The 19,283-nt window shown below is 45.3% G+C and overlaps 1 protein-coding gene across 3 annotated transcripts in view; it reads right to left on the bottom strand.

Annotated features, from left to right (window-relative positions):
- DOP1B (DOP1 leucine zipper like protein B) overlaps positions 1-19,283 on the bottom strand; it is a 1,145,257-nt gene that overhangs the window by 120,975 nt on the left and 1,004,999 nt on the right. For all 3 annotated transcript variants that reach the window (XM_069636119.1, XM_069636117.1, XM_069636118.1), the window contains exon 34: positions 11,465-11,520. In XM_069636119.1, coding sequence (XP_069492220.1) covers positions 11,465-11,520 — 56 coding nt within the window. The remainder of the gene's footprint in view (positions 1-11,464; positions 11,521-19,283) is intronic.

The raw sequence follows: 19,283 nt of genomic DNA on the forward strand, positions 1-19,283 counted from the left end.
ATTTCAACTCTTGTTCCATTCTCAACCTTCTTGACCATTCCTCTGCCTTTGATGCAGTCAATCTTGCCATCCTTATAAATCATCTCCGTGATACCCTTGGCATCACAGACCTGGCTCTGGACTGGCTGACCACCTTCCTCTCTGACCGATCTTCCCAGGTTCAACTGGGCCCTTTTCTCTCCTCCATCTCTCTCCATCTGCGGTGTGCCTCAGGACTCTATCCTCTTGCCCTGACTTTTCAACATCTACCTAGCCTCTCTAGCCCATTGGATCTCTGCCTTCTCTCCTAACTTCCAGTGTTATGGGGATGACATGCAGCTTTCCTTCAAGCTCCCCTCCTCTGCCGCCTCCTCTTCCTCCCTCAGTCCTGTTTGTCTGCTGTTCAGGCATGGTGCACTGCTAATGATCTCTGACTTAATGCTAGTAAGGCATAGATCCTTCTCAATGGGACCCCAGCTCCCTCTTTCCCTCCTACACGCGGGCCGCTCTCAATAGGCCCCCACCCCTGACTATCTTGTGAGGCAAATAACCTTGGAGTCATCTTCGACTCGTCTCTCTCCTTACATCACAGACTTTTCCAAGAAGGCCCACTTTCAGCTGCACCTCCTCAGAGGCATTCTCCCTTTCCTCACCTTCCCCCAGAAACTCAATGTTTAAGAGCTCTGGTCCTCTCCAGGCTGGTCTACTGCAACAGCCTCTTCCCCAACTTGCCTAACTCCTCCCTTTGCCCCCCTTCAGCCAAATCAGAATAGGACTGCAAGACTTATCCTTGGCCTCAAGCCCAGGAACCGCATCTCTCCAGCCCTAAACTCTCTCCACTGGTTCCCGGTTCCTGCGAGGATCAAGGCTTTCTGGGGCTTGGGACCCCCGCTACATACAACTCTCTCTCCCTAAATACCTCCCTGCCAGAGCCATTCGGCCTATGAGCTCCAACTCTCTCCAGATCAGATGCTTTTCCAAGCATAGAGTGGGGGTAGATTTCTCTCCACCGGAGTGCATCCCTCTGAAATGGCCTCCCTGCCCTTCTCACTTTTGAGCCAGAGCTCCTCAATTCTGGAAGCTTCTCAAGACCATCCTTTACTCTTCCTCCTTCCCTCTTCCCCACCCCTGCTAATGTTCCCCTCTGACTGGCTGCCTGGTTCCTTCAGATTTGTACAGGGCACCAGGCCCTCCTCTACCAGTCTATCCCTGCACTTGGTAACCCCTGACCCGATGACCCCCACCCTACACTTGCCCTTCCGGACTCCCGTTCCCCCCTACACTAGCCTGGCAGGGCCAGAACCCCGCGAGCCCTTCCAGACCCATTCCTCACACTTAGCCACTGGACCATCTTCCCCTGCACTCTCTTCTTTCCCCTGGCTCTGTGCACCTGGCCTCCCCTGGCACTTGCTTAACCCACTGGCACTTCCACCCCTCACCTCTCCACCATACTTTTTGTTACTGTACTTGCCCAATCCGAATGTCACAAGGCCTAGTAGGACCATTTTTGTCATCACTGTTCCCCGCCCCCCTCTTGTCTTGTTGCACCTTTAAACACACTGTGTTATAGGCGCATTATAAATACCCAATAAATAAATTAAATAAAGTCTGTAGGTCTGGCTTTGTTAGTGTACAGGGTACGAGCATTTTGTTGCGTGGGGGAGGGCAGATTTAACAAAAACAAAGTCAGGCCTATTGCCTGTGCCAATGCGTGTTCTTGGCTGGATTGGCATTCCCAACAAACTGGCACAACAAGCTTCCCGTTACAGCTGCTTTCAGGCATGGTCTATGGAGAAGGGTGATACACTGCTGCATAAACCTATCCTTTCCCTATGAAACACCAGAAGCCTAGAAAATGTCTCATTGGGAATTTATCTTGTAGGTGTCACTTTGTATGCAAGCCAATTAGCAAGGAACTGTAGTTAAAACCGTGTACCCCACTCCCCCTGGACAATGCAAAGATGCTCACAACATATGCACATACTACCTCTTACTTATTGTTTTAGTTTGCATAGTGGCGCGTAAAGTGACACTGGTAGGCTTAATTAGGTGCTGCAATCCCTGTAAGTGATTTACAGCTCGGGATGCCAATGAGATGCAGACGAACTTTAAACACTGACGTTAGATTGTAGTAATTGAATTGAATGTCAATGAGCTGCAGGTGTATAAAATGAGACCAGCATAGCAACAGAAAAGACAGCAGGGAGACCTGCATGTGGACGAGTGACAGGAGCAGCAGCAGGAAAGCCAGTGCAAGCGTGGTGTGGGAGCTGGGGCTCCGTGGAGCAAACCAAACATTATGAAGGGAGCTGTGTGGAGAGGCTGTCCCTTTTATGTGTGCTCAAGATGCTCGGTCCCCTGTGTTGGGATGTCTACACAGGGGTGCATGAGGGGCAGGAGTGGCCGTACGATCCATGCTGCTGGGAAGCCTTTGAACGCAACCAGTGCGATTCTAGGAATTGAGAAACCAGTTGCAAGCATTTAAACTTGGTTGTTCAAGGAATACTTTGTATATGAGTGGTTGCGTGCTTGAGAAAACACGTTTTTGAAGTTCTCTGATTCAATCCATTGTCCAATATTGAATGATTAGGAATACTTTGTATCGGAGTGTTCGCGTGTTGGAGGATAAACGTTTTCAAAAGGATGTACATTCTGTTTGAAGCAAATTAAGGAAATATTAGACAGCAGGTTGAATTGCATACCAAACTTAGTACAATCCATGTTTCTTGAATACTGAACTGAGTGAAAACTTCACAACTGTTACGGATTAAATTCAGAAGTAAAACAACTTCAAATCCAAGTAAAACCATTAGATGCGGCATACTAAAATGAATGATACTTTACATCCAAGTGAAACCAGTATGTGCTGTATTCTAAAGTGAATGAGCTTTAATATTGAAACAAAGAAATAAATACTGAAACAAAGAAGGGAATGTTGTATATCAGACTATGTGAAAATTGCAAATAACAGAAAATTACATTGAGAGCAGAATTAACTACAGCTTTGAAGATTATTCCAACACAGTCACAATTTGTATATGGAAAATCCACCATAAAAAGAAGAGAAGAGTGGCAAAGAACTGTAAGCTGCTGAAATTAATTCTTGGGGAAGGAGATTTGAGACATTTATTGACTTGAGACCGGAGTCTCAAGGTTCTTCGGTGTTTGGAACTGTGTTACTTGGAACTTGGGGGAACAGACTGCCGAGTATTGATTAAAACTGTATCATCCTGAAATCAAGAGAGGTACATTTGAGAGTTTTTGCTGGAACTGTTTTATACTTGGGGAAGGGAGCTGAAAGGAAGGTGCGGGCTGGAAGAGGCTCAGAACGTTATGCGGAACACTTTATTTTGGTTGCTGACATCCCTACACATTGTATAGATTAGCTGTGAGGCCAAGTTTAGGTTTTGGACAAAGACAGATTCTTCAGTTGAACTCTTTGACTCAGACTTTCCTTAGTTTTATTTAGGTGGGTAAATCCCACATGAGCATAGTGCAAGTTAGGCCTCTAATCATCCTGACAGTTAAGTTAATAAAAGTGTTTTGTTTACACATTGACTCTGTTGTCTGTGTCTTGCTTCATGATACCTTCACAATTCTCAGTGAAGTGGAGGCGAAAATATGAATGAATTACACACATTAAAATCATGACTCATCTATAGAAAGAATAGTACACAGTGGACCTGCAGTGCCACTTTGTAATTTCACAAGCAAAAACCACAACCGAAAGACCATAAGATCATTTCACCAGGCAACCAATAGCAAGTCTTGTATATTTTGCAGACAATTCTCCTTTGTAGGCATCCAAGCCCTTTAGTTCCCAGTGAATTTTGATATTAAAGAGGTGAGACAGAGGGACATTAGGAGACGTTACCGTGGGAAGGGACAACATATCGGAAGCAAATTATGAGCAGATGCAGAACCTGAGAAACAATGACAAATGGTGAGGGCAAAACATAACAAAAGCTGGTCAATGTTTGCCCATTCACTGAGTATTAATGCACTCACAGCAGAAAATCCTTGAATATGAATGTTATTGAAAATCCTCTCTTAACAGTGCTCCTCTTTCAGATAAAATTCACACAAAAAAGGATTTGCATTGCAGCTTGTGGCCACACCCATTTTGCAGATGCACTGTGGTTCAGAAAGAATCACTTGTGTCCCTCAGGTTGCGGCTGTAAATGACCCTGGATCCATACAAAAAGAGTCTTAGGCAATTCCAAAAATATACAGTAATTCAACTTATTTTAAAGTTTTGACATCGTTCAGTTAAAAGTAGCAGCAGTTAAAAGAAGTTGCACAGTTCTGAATGTAAGTTTGTGTAACTATGTATTTCAAAGCGTTTATCAGAAATTGTAATAGTTCCTGCGCTGACGGAAGATACATTTATTTTTATTCATTATCCAAATTTAAAGAGATGATACATTTATCTTTGAAGGTTCCACAGAATTTATGAAGGATGGAATTATTTAAAACAGTCTTACAAAAAAGCTCACCTGGGCAGACAACTGACCCCATTAGATTGTGAGAAGTTAATTGGCTATGTTTCAGGGAGACTGCACAAGCAGTGGAACTGAAAAAGCTGTCATAATCAAACCCAACACTGGCAGCAGTAAAACTGAAGATTCAATAGAAATATATATTTCACTATCAACACCCTTAAAGTGGTTAAGAGGAAGCCTTCAGTCTCTCTAGCGAACACAAAGAAAGTGGGCCCATAGATGAGAAGGGCTACAGACCTGCAACTATGTATAAAAGAGTGCAATCCCATTCAACAGTATATTATCAGAGTGCAGACAAAGTAAATCTACCACAAACTCTGAGCTGCACCAAGGAGTGGATGAGGGAAACCCCATAGCTCAGAAAATTCTTGGCTATTCCGTGGAGAATAGCACCTTCATTGGCCCTAGTTGGCATTAACAAAAGTACCTATTCCTGCTGGCATTGTTACCACCTGCTCAACTCCTTACACTTTCAGGTTATCAAAGGTACTCCCCTTTTGATGCCTTGATGTCCACTTTCCCAAAGAACATTTGCGTATCATTTATTAGGACATTTTATAACGACACTAGAAAAACAAGTCAATCTAGAATATGTGGTGATTTGGGTGAACTCAACATCTTCATGTATGAGGAAGGCAGCTGTTTGGCACTGGGCTGGTCTGGTCCCCAATGGATGGGACTCCCGATGGGTGGGATTCCCATATGGCCACTACCCCCACTTTAGAAGTCCATTCCCCATTTACACTGCATTGTAAAATACAATCATTCAAAAGGGAAACCAAGTTTCCCAGTACTGATAGTCTGAAGGACCGATCAGTTTCACCATAATAAATGAGCAAAAGGCAAGCAAAGTGAGTGAAGATGAAGGCTTAAATTCCCTTCAAACAGTCAGGACAGGATCAAAAACAGAGCAAACAGAATGGGGCCCCACAGGAAAGGTTGCAAAAATAAAATCTTTCCCAACAGAGTCCATTATCCAGGACCATGAAACCCACGTCTGTACAAGTCTCTCAGAATATGCCACTAACATTATCTAACTCCCCATCTAGTATGCATATGGGAAAATGCATCATAGAAACAAGGTGTTCAGTGGAAAGCCAAACCATGCCTGCAATCCCTGAACTTTAATTGTAAACTCCCAGTGCTTAACAATACATATGCAGAGTAATTTGTTTCTGAACTTACTTGGCATTCAAAGCAAGGTAACCGTGAGACCGCAACCCAAGTGGTCAAGAGTGGACACTGCAGAGCGCTTGCTCCCATGTCGCTGAATGCCACTGGCAGGTGAGCACAACAAAGAACTTCCAAGATTGCATCAACGTTGTGTTCAGCAAATGAAAGCACAGATCGCACAGGTGAGAACTGGCCAATTAGTAAATTGAGAGAGGCTCAATCAAAAGCATTAAAACATCTTTTAAAAGAACAACTAATCCCAAATTAGGGAACATGGCAAGTTAACAGTCCATATAAAAGGTGCTGGAAAAGCCCACTGAAGGTGACGGGATCAAGAAGAGAATCCAAAGCAAGAAAGAGAGAGGATATGTTCCTCTGCAGTTCCTTTAAGAGCTTGAAGATGCCACCTGGGGAAGACTGCTGACTTTGCTGTAGGAAGTATTTGCTACTCGAGCCCCAACATAAGGCAACAAAGCGGGCCGCAGGTTCTGTAGGATCTTGAAAAAGGAACTCTGATGCTCAGGCTGTGTACCACCTGCCCAGATTGAATACTGAAATTGCAGGTCAAAAAGAGACCTGCCCAAAGTGAAAGCTAAATTAAGTAATTCACTCTCAGAAGACTGCTTTGAAAAAACACTGGCAGGCACTTCCCACAGTATATGCCAGTATAAAAAACAAGTTCATGATAGCTGTGCCCATAAAGGTCCATGCTGGCTATACCAATATATGCCTGTTTTCCCGTATAAGAATAGCCTCTCATGTGCTTTGTGGATAATGCTAGTAATGATACTTACAATGAAAAATGCCCTTGCTATCTCTGCCAATGTATGCCTGCATCCCCCATAGGAACATCCTTTTGGCTTTGCCAGTGAAAATGCCATGCCACAAAAAGACGACTGGCTTCCCCAATGTAGGCCAGTAAGGCCATGTAACAGGCTTGTTGGCTTTACCCATGATGGGCAGCAAAAAATGCCATTCAACAGTAGGAAAAAGTATCCAGAATGGCTGTAGCAATGTAGACCAGCCTAGCCACATAACACCTGCATTTGCTTTACCCTTGATGCCGAGCAGAAAATTTGCATGCCACAGTTAAGAAAACATGCTGACAATGGCTGAACTAATGTAGGCCAGTCTAGCCACCTAATGTAGCTTGAGTTGCTCAGTTTTAAATGCTTCTTCTCTTTGAATCAATCTTTTTCAGGTGCTGCTGTAAAACTTTGGAATGCTTTAACGAAAGAACTTTGCTGGCCCGAAGACTACTTGAGGTTACGGAAGATTTTAAAAGCAGGCTGTTATTTAGAGATATTGATTTCAATATGTGCTGTTTTATAAATTTTAACTGAACTGTTTAGATCATGAGTATGTTATGAGTTTATCTTAATCATGAAATTGATTATATTTTATAGATTTTTACATCGATGTCTTGTTTTAGAGTGTTATTGTGAATTTTAACGATTGTATATGGTTTTAATGTACAGCGTTTTGATCCTCTAGTTTGCCTTATTCGTGCTAAAGCAACGAGCATTGGCAATGCCAACAGTTTAGGCTTTTGTGTAGGCATTTGAAAGGCACTTGTTAAGCATTGCCCTGGTGGTATTAAATAGCAATTGTTGGTAGCAGGTGCAAAATAGAGCAAGTAGTTGGGAATCTAATAGCAGTGCCTAATACCTATACACAAGCCAAAACGGTTGGCCTGGCCAATGCTTGTTTTTAACAGGACTTCAGGGAAGAACTTGCATAGTGTTTATAAATCGCGTGGCTGAAGGCCGATTTAGATAAGACATTTTTATCACACCAATAGTGGTTTTACTGCTCCAATTAAATAATTCACTCTCAGAAGACTGCTTTGAAAAAACACTGGCAGGCACTTCAGTGCAAAGTTTGATGGTAAGGTTTGTTTAAAGCGAGCTCAAAGCGTTCCTATGAGGAAGTATTTTGGGCGGGGAGAGGTAGGAACTTGGTGGGAACGTCCATAGCGTTTAGCATGGAGTTGGGCAGTCAATGGGTGCTGTGACAAATCTTTGTATGTTGTCCCTTCTCCCCTAGTTGAGCCCCTTTCCATGTGGCCAGAAGGTGAGGCTGCTCACCGATAAACCCATTGGGGGTGGTTGTCAGTGGGAGGATCACATGGGTGGGGGTCCACCCATGGGACTAGGGATGGCCTGGAGAAAACATAGTATTCCCCAGCCTCATGTCTGTCTCCTCCTTCCTTTAACTCCACTCAGTACCCTGCGGTCCCCCACACCTCTATCTATGTACAGTTGAGGAAACTAAGACCAAGGAGAATACTGAGACAAAGAAGAGTGCCACTGAACTCTTTGATTATCATCAGTTCAGTACTGTTGCGAGAATGGAGGTTGGAGCAATGAGGAATACCTATGTAGACCAGCATAGGAGGTCTAGTTGTTGGAGACTGCCTATTGGTCTTCCAAAGTACAAATTAGAAGGACTGTGCCATTGGTCAAGCCTGCCCCTGAGGAACCGAGAGCAAAGTTTGAATGCTGCAGACGGAGAGACACGGGAAGAAGCTAAGACAGGGACAACGGTGGGGAAAAGCCGCCATCTCCAAGGGTACTGCCAAGAACCAGCACGCTACGAGAAACCAAACGGAAACCATGTACGGGGAAGACCTTGGATGCCTCCTCGAGTGAAGCTGTGTAGCCTGACTCGCTGAAGATGAAGCAGGGGCGCAGTCCACAGCGTGAGCAGAGAGAGAGCGATAGGAAGCTCGTCCAGAGAGTCAGTGAAGCCTGAGCAGGACACCACGCAGCAGGAACCCGAAAACAAGGTATGGGTGGTGCCTGGGTCCATGAGAGGGGTTGGGAACCAAACAAGGGGAGCATAAGGGGGGTTGAGGGGGGGGTCAGTGACCCGTTTGATGAATCCTGCGGACCCCTCACTGAACCCCTGCCTAAAGTCTCCTCCCAGGTGGCCAGGGAAAGGCAGAATCTTCCTGATCCTGACATTGGGGGTCGTGTACTGTGGGAGGATCACCTGGGAGGAGACAAGGCCCAGGATGGTGAGGAGATCTTGTGGGATGAGACACAGTGTGTATCCTTTAAAAGGGAGAATCTTTTAAAGTTTCCAAAACAGGTAATGGCGTAGTCTCATTATGATGCATCTGAAGCACATAGAAGATCTGTGGCTTTGAATGTAAATACCTTTAAACCTGAACAGACCTTAATAACAGAAAGAACATGCAAGGTATGTCATGATAAACATCTTTCCTTCTCCCAAAGGTATAATGAAAAGGAAACTAGAAATATTGCCTTAAATATACTGTCTTCCTCTGTAACAACGAATACTAATGATTCATCCTTAAATAACTAAAAGGGAAATAAATCTCCTCTTAAAACCCAGAGGTTGAAAAGAACTAACTTTGTTGTTGGGGACTACAAGTACCATAATCCCCTAAATACTTGGACGAGTAAGAGGACTAAAGAGGCATCAGGCAATGAAGCCTAATAGCCACACCTGAAGGAAGCTGAGAGGCATAAAAGGCCTCCTCAGGTTCAGGCAGTTGAGAGGAGCTGGATCTGTGAATGGAGTGCATACAGTAGTAGCAGAAGCAGAAGAAAGCAGACACAGTGTTGGCAATCTAGGCAGAAGTGGGAGCACCAAAGGGACGCCAGAACTTTGATGCAGCAGATTTCACCAGCTTGTTCTGTGAGGGTCCTGTTCCACATTAAGACTTTACACTTGCAAGCACATGTAGAGAACATGTGAGTAATTGTAAATTTGCTTTTCATATTATGCACACAATAAGACTTTCTTTTAAAAACGTGCACAAACCGGTATTTAGGGGCTGATTCATGGAATTATTTGTGCGCCATTCTGCCCGCAAATCTCCATTTGTTAATCAGGGATTTGCGGGCAGAATGGCGCACAAATCCCCGTTTTTCGAAGCAAATAATTCCATGAATCAGCCCCTTAATGTTTACGCTTAATGTAAGGGCAATACAGCATTTAAATTTCACGTTTTTGTCTTATCATTTAGATATATAAATGGTTAACCCTCCTGATGAACCATTAGAAAACATTTCAATAAGATGTTTACCATCATCATTACACTGTTCTGTCAAAAGAGCAGAGACAACACTTAGGCAAAACCAGCTCCAAAGATAAGAGGCATACTTAACACCCCAAAAACACGGACATTTGCCCAACAAAAAATAAGGAGTACAAATAAGCCCAACGAAAACTGGGAACCCATGATCGGAACTTACCCGCTGCATATACCCACGAAGAACCACTGATATTTATAAATCCGTGACCAGCACAGCAGTACCATCGAAAGTAGCTCTAATAATATTACTGCCTAATCTCAAGAGGCATTTTAAGAGGAAAAAATGCAAGCTTGGGGGAAGACAAAAAAAACTGGGTTTGCATGGCCTATTGGGCATACACGCTGGAGTACTAGAACCGAAAGGGAAAGCACCTTTCCCGGTACTCTAAGGTCAGTCCAAGAGAGCTCCCTCAGCTGCTTACTGCAGCTGAAAGTGAGCTCAGTATTTTCACTGGGATGGATTGGCTCACCCATAATGGGTGGTGGGTCAGTGCCCCATTGCCCATTATGGACCAGCCATCCCCGGAGAGACTGGCCAAAGTGAATGTTGAATACAGGTTCTGCAGAGACCTGCCAAAATAAATGCTGAACCCAGGTTGTAGTGAGACCTGCTGAAACCTCTGGTCATCTTGAGACCTGTACAAGGAGAGCTGGTAAATGAAGGCCCTGTTGAGACCCTCACGAGTGAATAGAAGAAAGATTATGGTGAGACTTAGATCCAAGAACCTTGAGGTCTGGGTTAAAGGCATGTGTGTGCTGTAAAAGTCTGGAAATGACTTTGAGAAGCCAAGAATCCAAACTGGAAGACAAGGTGGAGCCTGACAAGAAGTCGGAAAAAGAGGGGCCCAGGAAGGGTCTGAAGGAGAAGAGCGAAAACAGAATGACCCTGGTGGGTCCAAACTGAGTATACCCTGAAAGAGACTTCCAAGGTGGAGGCTTATTTGTGTTTGGGACTATGGATGAACTTTGCAGCACGTGATTTGCAAACTCTTGTTGGCCAAGCCTTAAATGTTTAACCTACTAACTAGCCAGGAGTCGAAGGATATATTATGCACAGGTTTGCAATTTTCCGTTGGTCACATCCTTTGAAAATTGCATTATTGATTAGGGAGTGCAAGGAGGGTTAAGGACGTATATGACTATGTTATACTTCATGTTTCAAAAGTACGTCAGTGGATGTGCTGGACACTGGAAGAATCATTAACTTCACATCCTGACAATCTTTAGATTCAGAAGTCCCTTTTCATTTGTAGAGGCACCCCTACAGGCATGTGTTCCAACGCATAACTGGAAAATCACATTGATAAAAACCTTTTTTTAAACACAATTTGTTTTTGCCACACCTGTCATTGCACGCCACCTCTACAAATGCTACATTTTTTCTGATCATTTTCATTTATAGATCTGCCGCCAATGCTTCGTCTTAATATGTGCGATGCATTTTGCAGACTGTATTTTGTTATATTTTCTAAATGTATGTGATACCATTTCTGACGCACCAATTGCCATTTTCTGATAATCAGAAACATGAAATGTAGTTTCCAGAGTAGCTCTTAAAACTGCATAGGTCTAAGTCCCCAGGAAAGTGTGTGTCAAAAAAACAGCAGTTATATGGAAAACACATTTGACTTCTCCCTACTCTACTATTAATACACTTTTCTTTATGTAAATCAAGAACTTGTATGCAAACATACAGGCCCTGGCTTTTGACGCTTAGGGCCCTTGACAAGTTAAAATGCCTTACTTTGATGAATCGTCTTCGACAGTGAGTTCTTCTTGCAGCTGTACAAATGCCTGAATCTTAAAAGGAAAAACATATCTGAATCATACAATGCATTACATCTCAATTAAACATAATACATTGAAGCTTAAACACAACACAAAACCAAGCAGACAATTGTGATCTTTAGCTGCTGCCAAAGCTTCTGCTTCCTTAAAGATAAATAGCAGCCAGGTAAGTACCCGATTCTTCCTCATGGTTAGTAATAATAGTGCATTACTGCAAGGGAAAACAGGGAGCAGGCACGTGATTGTGGATGTGATCGTGGGCCGGGTGTGTGGCTTGCTACTACTACCAGAGGTGTTTCTTATTTAGCATTAGCAGAGTCACAGCTTCCTGACCAGAATACACACCACTCAAGACAGCACTTGTCGCCCACATGCCCAGGCATAGATCCCAAGCTTCAAGAACTTAGATAGTCAAGCTGCATTTCAGCGATGAGGCACAAAAATGCAAAACAGATCTAGGGCTGCCAGAGTTCCACTGCACAGGCGATGTGGACTATAAACTGGGCTCGACTGCTCTCTTTGATGGAGGATTTTAGACTGATCTGCATATGCTTACTACTCTTCAATTTAACACATGAACTAAAATGTAACGAAAATGAATGACACACAGAGGTCTATAAAATCCAAGAAAAACATGCAATGCAATATCGGGTCGAAAATCATATCCTGCTTCATTCCCTACATTAATAAATCTGAATGTTAAAAGCACTAAGTAACCGCCCAAAAACATGTCCATTGATTAATTTGCTGAATCAGCTCTGTAAATAAATTACCTTTTGTGAGCTTGCAGATGTTTAACACTACATTAGCTGGACCTCAACAAAGACGACTCGACTGGGCCGAAACCCTCGGATCTCACGGCGGCGTTGATCCCCTCACAGGATCTAAAGCAGATCCCAGCTGCCCCTGCATTTGGCCAATCTGCCCCCCCTGGGCACCCCACCTCAACAAAGGAGTCCCCGCAGCCTCTACAACCCCCAGGTCCGCTCGCGCCGACTTTTTCAAAAACAAAATGTCGGGCGCGATGCGGCCCGAAAGCGAGGCTGGGCGTCCCACGTTGCTAAGCAACGTTGCGTAGGCTGCATTTAAGCCTAAACATCCGCCGGCAGGCGGAAGCCGGCGGCCACCTAAGGCCAACATAAGGCTGCTTGCCCTGTTTGCCCCTGTTCGCTCCGGAAGCATACTGATGGACCCCTGATTTTCATCATAAAGGTCGCGCTGCACAATCGCCTCACTAGGGGAACTTTTTTTTTTATGCTCTGTACGTGGGTGATCGACAGTATACTGGACCGTAAACTATGTGAGTACAATCACTGGTTGTTCATTTGCTACGCTATGCAAGTTGCAGCAGTGCCTTTCCTGCTACCCTGACAGATTTCGAATCTAGCTGACACCATATCTGGCATTTGAGTTCACTTAGCTTTTTATCTGAGTTCCTATGGTGTCCTTGCATGAGCTGCCTACTTGCCCAAGCACCCCCGTTTGAAACTGACCTCACAATCTCGCTAGTACGCCACCACTCGTGGGCATGCGAACTGCATTTCTGTTATCGTGACACTTCAAATTGAACTGTTCATCCAAATGCATTACGTGCTGTGCCCCATGGTCTGGCTCAGACACCTATTTGTCCTATGCTGTGCCCTATAATTGCTACATGACCTATGCTGAGCCCTGTGTTGTGCCCTATGGTCGCCATTAGACCACATTTAACCTATGCTGAGCCCTGTGTTGTGCCCTATGGTCGCCATTAGACCACATTTAACCTATGCTGAGCCCCGCGTTGTGCCCTGTGGTCCCCACTAGACCACATTTAACCTATGCGGAGCCCTGTGTTGTGCCCTATGGTCGCCATTAGACCACATTTAACCTATGCTGAGCCCCGCATTGCTCCCTGTGGTCCCCACTAGACCTCACCTGACCCATGCTGAGCTCTGTGTTGTGCCCTATGGTCGCCATTAGACCACATTTAACCTATGCTGAGCCCTGTGTTGTGCCCTATGGTCGCCATTAGACCACATTTAACCTATGCTGAGCCCTGTGTTGCGCCCTATGGTCGCCATTAGACAGCACTCTCCTGCCTTTGGAACTGGAAGGATGCCACACCTAGCATTAGCCTTCTGTATTATGGCTACAGTCACACAATCGGTCCTCAGCAGTCACGACCACATTATTCAGTCACCAATGCCTACTTCAAACTTAAGCCAACTCACTACTAACGCTATGCAACCCAAGCTCTCCACATTCTGCAAGGCCCAAGAAACAATACTTTATGCCACCCTACCTTGTACCACGTCCAATAGAAACAACAGACTCCGCGCAAGACTAGCCAAATTACATGAACCATTGAGAAGAGCCCTTCCGGCCTCCAACCTCAAAACCAATTACAAACCTAGCTCACAAATGCCTAGCCAGTCCAAATGGCCTACTCAAACATCTACCTTCAATGTGAACACCCTCCAGCTTAATAACCTCCATCCTAAAGTTTGCACCACCATAGACAAACCCATCAGAGCTAACAAAACTCCCGAGGACCCCCCTCTCAAGGGAGCGCTCCTCAATGCTAGATCACTAGTCGCTCACGCTACGGATATTGCCGACTTAATCACGGAAGGGAACCTGGATTTTCTCGCAATCACGGAAACGTGGCTCCATAATGCAGCAGGACCTACCCTCATGTTAGCTATCCCTGACGACTACACCATTATCAGACAAGACCGTGATAATACACGAGGAGGCGGCATCGCTATCATCTCTAAAACGGCTCTTGGTCTCAGACTAGCCCCCACCCAGCCTCTACAATCATGCGAAACCCTCACTGCCAAAATGCAGATAAACGAGTCACAATCTATTACCATACACCTTATATACAGACCACCCGGCCCTCTTGGTACCTTCGAGGAAGACTTGCATAATATAATTATGAACAACTTGAAACCCTCCACCCAACTACTTATATTAGGCGATTTCAACTTAGGATTCAACGACCAAACAGACAAAAATGCCACAGAAATAGCTAATACGATCAAAGCACTAGGCCTTACTCAAAAAGTCTCTACACCCACCCACCTTAAAGGGAGAATATTGGACTGGGTAGCGGACCTTAACTGCTCTGCCACTATCACATCCATCCTGCCTTTAGCATGGACAGACCATTCTCTGATCTCCTTTCTCTTATCCACTGTCAGACCCACTCCACTGGCCCGACCACGAGCACCACCATGCCCAACCAGAAGTAATAAAAGTATTAAGGTAGAAAAAATCATCCCCGCCATACTGCCTACTCTCAACGCACTGTCTGATAATCTCGACCCCAGCAGCCTAGTTCAGGAATTTAACAATATTATGCTTACCACTTTGGATAAAATTGCTCCTATCAAACTCAGACCAAGCAAACCCATAGCCCACCTAAACAAGTGGTTCACCCCACAACTCAAAGACCTTCGCACCTTAAAGAACAAAAGTGAAAAAAACTGGAGACTATGCCCCTCTAGCGAGAATAAAGCCAAATTAACTGCACTTTCCTCACTTTACAAAAAGGAAATCTGCCAAGCAAAACGCGACTCATACGACCAACGCATTGCTAGCTCAAACTCAAGCATGAAAGAACTCTTCTGCATACTCAAAGAACTAGAGTCCCCTATTGCTACCCCGGACGTCTGCACCAAGGACAAATCCTGGTGCACAGACATACAACAAGCCTTAGCGCATAAAATCGATACACTTCAGAATAAAATTCAACTAAAAAAGAAGGCTCTAAACCTACAGCAATCGCCTAACACTCTCCTGCCCAATGAGCCACCTCCGGCACATAATGCCACATTCCACTTCTCTAAAATGTCCATCCTAGAGGTAGAAAAAATTATCCTATAGTTAAAGCCCTCAAACTGTAAAGGGGATATCTGCCCTGCACAGCTAATAAAAGACGCTGCTAGAGAACTCTCCCCATTTATAACCAAACTGATAAATGCCTCTTTTGCTACAGGTACTATACCTGCCAACCTCAAGCAATCCTGGGTGCTACCACTCCTCAAGAAACAGACACTTGATCCCCTCATTCCTACAAACTACCGACCTATTACCACGGTCCCATTTTTACTAAAAATACTGGATAAAGCCGCCTACATTCAAATTCAGAAGCATTTAGAATTGCACAAACTCCTGGGCAACAGACAATCTGGCTTCCGTCCACTGCACGGAACTGAGACTGCCTTAATTGACCTTAAGTCCCAGATAGACGAGCTGAGAGACAAAGGAAGGACAGTACTCCTGCTCCTACTCGACCTCTCTGCTGCATTCGACCTGGTCAACCACAAGGTCCTATGTCGGCACCTTGACTCTGCAGCTCACTTCTCCACGGACGCTATCAAGTGGATCGAGTCCTTCTTGAGTGAGAGGACCATGAGAGTCTTCTCCTCCTCAGCATCTGCCGAGCCTACACCCATCCTATGCGGCGTTCCGCAAGGATCCTGCGTCTCGCCCACCCTCTACAACATCTTCACTAAGCCACTGTTCGACGATCTGGACCAGCTGGGTGTCACCTACACTAACTATGCAGATGATACTCAGATTCTCCTACCACTTTCTGGGGATTACGGTACGGACACGGGCCTAGTGAACAAAGTTTACCTTATCATCCAAGCATGGATGGCCACACACGGCCTATGCTTGAACGATGAGAAGACTGAACTAATAATACTGGGCTCGCAGGCCAATATTAAAAAACTAGGTCAAGAATACTCATCTTTCAATATTGACGGCAACACCATTAAAGTCTCCAAGGAAGTAAAAACCTTGGGATTCTACTTGGACTCCACACTATCCTTTGACAAACAGGTCAAATCCCTTACCTCGTCTACAGCTTACACATGCAAACTTCTTAGAGCTGGTAAACCGTTCCTCTCGGACTATAGCTGTCTGATCCTGGCTAGAGCTCTTATACTCTCTAGAATCGACTATTGCAATGCCCTCTACATTGGGGCTAACAAATCCACCACTAATAAGCTCCAAACGCTACAGAATAATGCCTTAAGAGCAGCCCTTGGCATAAATAAGAAAACCCACATCTCTGCCTTGAGACATCAACACAAATGGCTCTCCACATCCAATAAAATACTTCTAAAAACACTCTCTCTGACACACAAAGCCTTGAACAACGCGGCCCCCAGTTACCTTATAGACAAACTTCAGAGAAGAACTTCTCTCAGACCCACTAGAACGTGGAACACTAACTGCCTAAATATCCCCAAATACAAACTTACTACCATCGGGGGCAACAGCTTCACTGTTAAGGCAGCCAGAAGCTGGAACTCACTGCCCCAGGAGTTGAGAGCTGACCAACCATATCCACTTTTCAGGAAAAACTTAATAAAGCATATCACTGCCACCAATCCTTAGCTCCCCATCACCCTCTCCCTGAGGACACCATCCTGCAATCAAGAAACAGTATATCTTGCTATACTCTTTCTTTATGTAAATACTGCAGCCCATGCATTTGTAACCATATATGTTTTATATCCTAGTGCTTGCACCCTTGCTCCAGCCCTATTGTTCATATTGTATATATCCTGTAATCATGCAATATTGCTTCAGTCCTATTGTTCATATTGTATATATCCCGTAATCATGCAAACTTGCCACAGTCCTATTGTTCATATTGTATATATCCTGTCTGTAACCTGTGTATACGTAATCATGTAAGCCTTGCATTTCCTTGTCATTGCGCCCTTTTACTTACGAGTCTGGTGCGCTTAACAAATGAATAAACAAACAAACAAACAAACATTGCCCTTTTGAGTATTGTGAAGGGTCAGGAGTGAAACTCTGACACAGTTGATTCATGGTTTTGGCCATAGGCTTTACTGAGCGAAACATTAAAGTTACTAGTAGTGACTAGAGTACCCATAGTCCTTAATCCTCTTTCCTCCATGCTTGTGGGCGTCCCCCAACATGGGTACGGTACCGCAACCTTTGGCAGGGAAAAATTGAACTTCTCCTTTAAATTTTGTATAGTGCGCGTGGTCATGGCCTCTGGCAATTGAACGCCCCGCCGAGGCCCGGCCCTCCGGTGCCTCACCTCAGCCTCCTTTGAATACATCGGACGCTTAGATACCTGGCTACCCTTATTACATATTAGCCATTGCCATACTATCAGGGGAAGGCGGATGGGACGTATGGAGAAAAGGGGACTAAGGACTAGGAGTACTCTAGTCACTACAGTGAGTAACTTTAATTACTTATACATCCCGACCCCTTTCCTCCATCCTTGTGGGTGATTCCACTGAACAAGAAAGTAGGGTGGAACTGTGATAACCTGCCTCACATCTAGGATGAAGCAAAAAGGTTCTTTAGAACCACCTGACTTAAGTCTGCATCGCGCCTGGAGCTGGTGTCCAGTGAGTAGTGCTTACAGAAGGCCGACGGAGTGGCCCAAGTAGCCGCCTTGCTGATGTCATCCCAGGAAGCATGTCTCTAAAATGCGACGGCCGTGGCCTTAGCTCTGACCACATGGGCATGAATCCCTTCACAAACAGGTCTGCCTATGGCTGTGTACCCTCCAAAATGGCCTGAACCATCAAATGGCAATAGAATCCTTGGAAGCCTGAGAGCCGGTGGAGGAGCCCCCAAAAGTTACAAACAACGCCTCGAACTTCCTGCAAGAGAAATAAAACATGAGGAACCTCTTGAAGTCCAAGGAATGCAGGGCCCTCTCTGCCTCTGCTTGCGGGTTCGGGAACAACATCGGCAGGCAGATCTCTTGATTTAGATGAAATGGAGAGACCACCTTGGGTAAGAAGGTTGGGTGAGTGCGCAAGATGACCTTGTTGTGAAACGTGGTGAAGGGCTTGCACGAGGACAACGACTGCAGCTCACTAATCATGCGCGCCGAGGTGAAAGCCACCAGTAAAACTGTCTTTAGTGTCACCAAGTGGATGTCCACAGAGGCTATCGGCTCGAAAGGCTTGCCCTGCAAAGCTGCAAGAACCACATTGTTTGTTTGTTGTTTGTTTGTTTGGGCATTTATATAGCGCTATGAACCCTCGGGTATCTGAGTGCTGCTTATTTCCCACGATGTGTGGTGCTCATTTATCGACCTCAGAAGGATGAAAGGCTGAGTTTTGCCCTGCCGAGATTCAAACCTGCATCAGCAGGCTCTGCACAGATGCCAAAGCGAGCGCTCTACTCGCTGTGCTATCTGACCAGCTATTGAGGACATTGAGGTCCCCAAAACTGGGTGCGGCCTATGCACCGGCAGAAAAAGCCTAGATAACCCCGTAAGGTGGGCCTTAACCACCGGATTGGCTGCAGAAAACACATGCTCAGGGGAATTCTTGTAAGCCCCAATGGCCCCCCAATAAGTGCAGCCAAGTTTCCACCTGAGCACCAGAACGAGCCAGGTGCGCTGAAAAAGCCAGCACGTCATCCAGAGTACAGGTGACAAGGTCCAGACCCTTGTCACTAGCCCAATGGCAGAACCTATTCCATTTACTCTTTCTGGGACCGAGCCAAGGTCCTCCTGGCCTGCTCAATGATGGCTGGGTCCGGATGTTTTACTGCCCTGCCCTGCTGCGTCAGAAACCCCCTTGCTGGAGATCTGAAGGTGAACCGGACCCTGGCAACACAACTATCAACACAACTGCAGAAGATCCGAAAACTAGGGTCTCGAAGGCAAGTGGGAGCAATCAGAATGAGGCTGCAACCAACCGACCCCTGAAACATGCAGAGGGCCCGTTGGAGCAGCGGGGTGGGCAGAAACGCATAACATCTGTGGGCATGCC

This window comes from Ambystoma mexicanum, chromosome 7p (assembly GCF_040938575.1).
Source record: "Ambystoma mexicanum isolate Mex_15411 chromosome 7p, UKY_AmexF1_1, whole genome shotgun sequence".
Taxonomy (NCBI): domain Eukaryota; kingdom Metazoa; phylum Chordata; class Amphibia; order Caudata; family Ambystomatidae; genus Ambystoma; species Ambystoma mexicanum.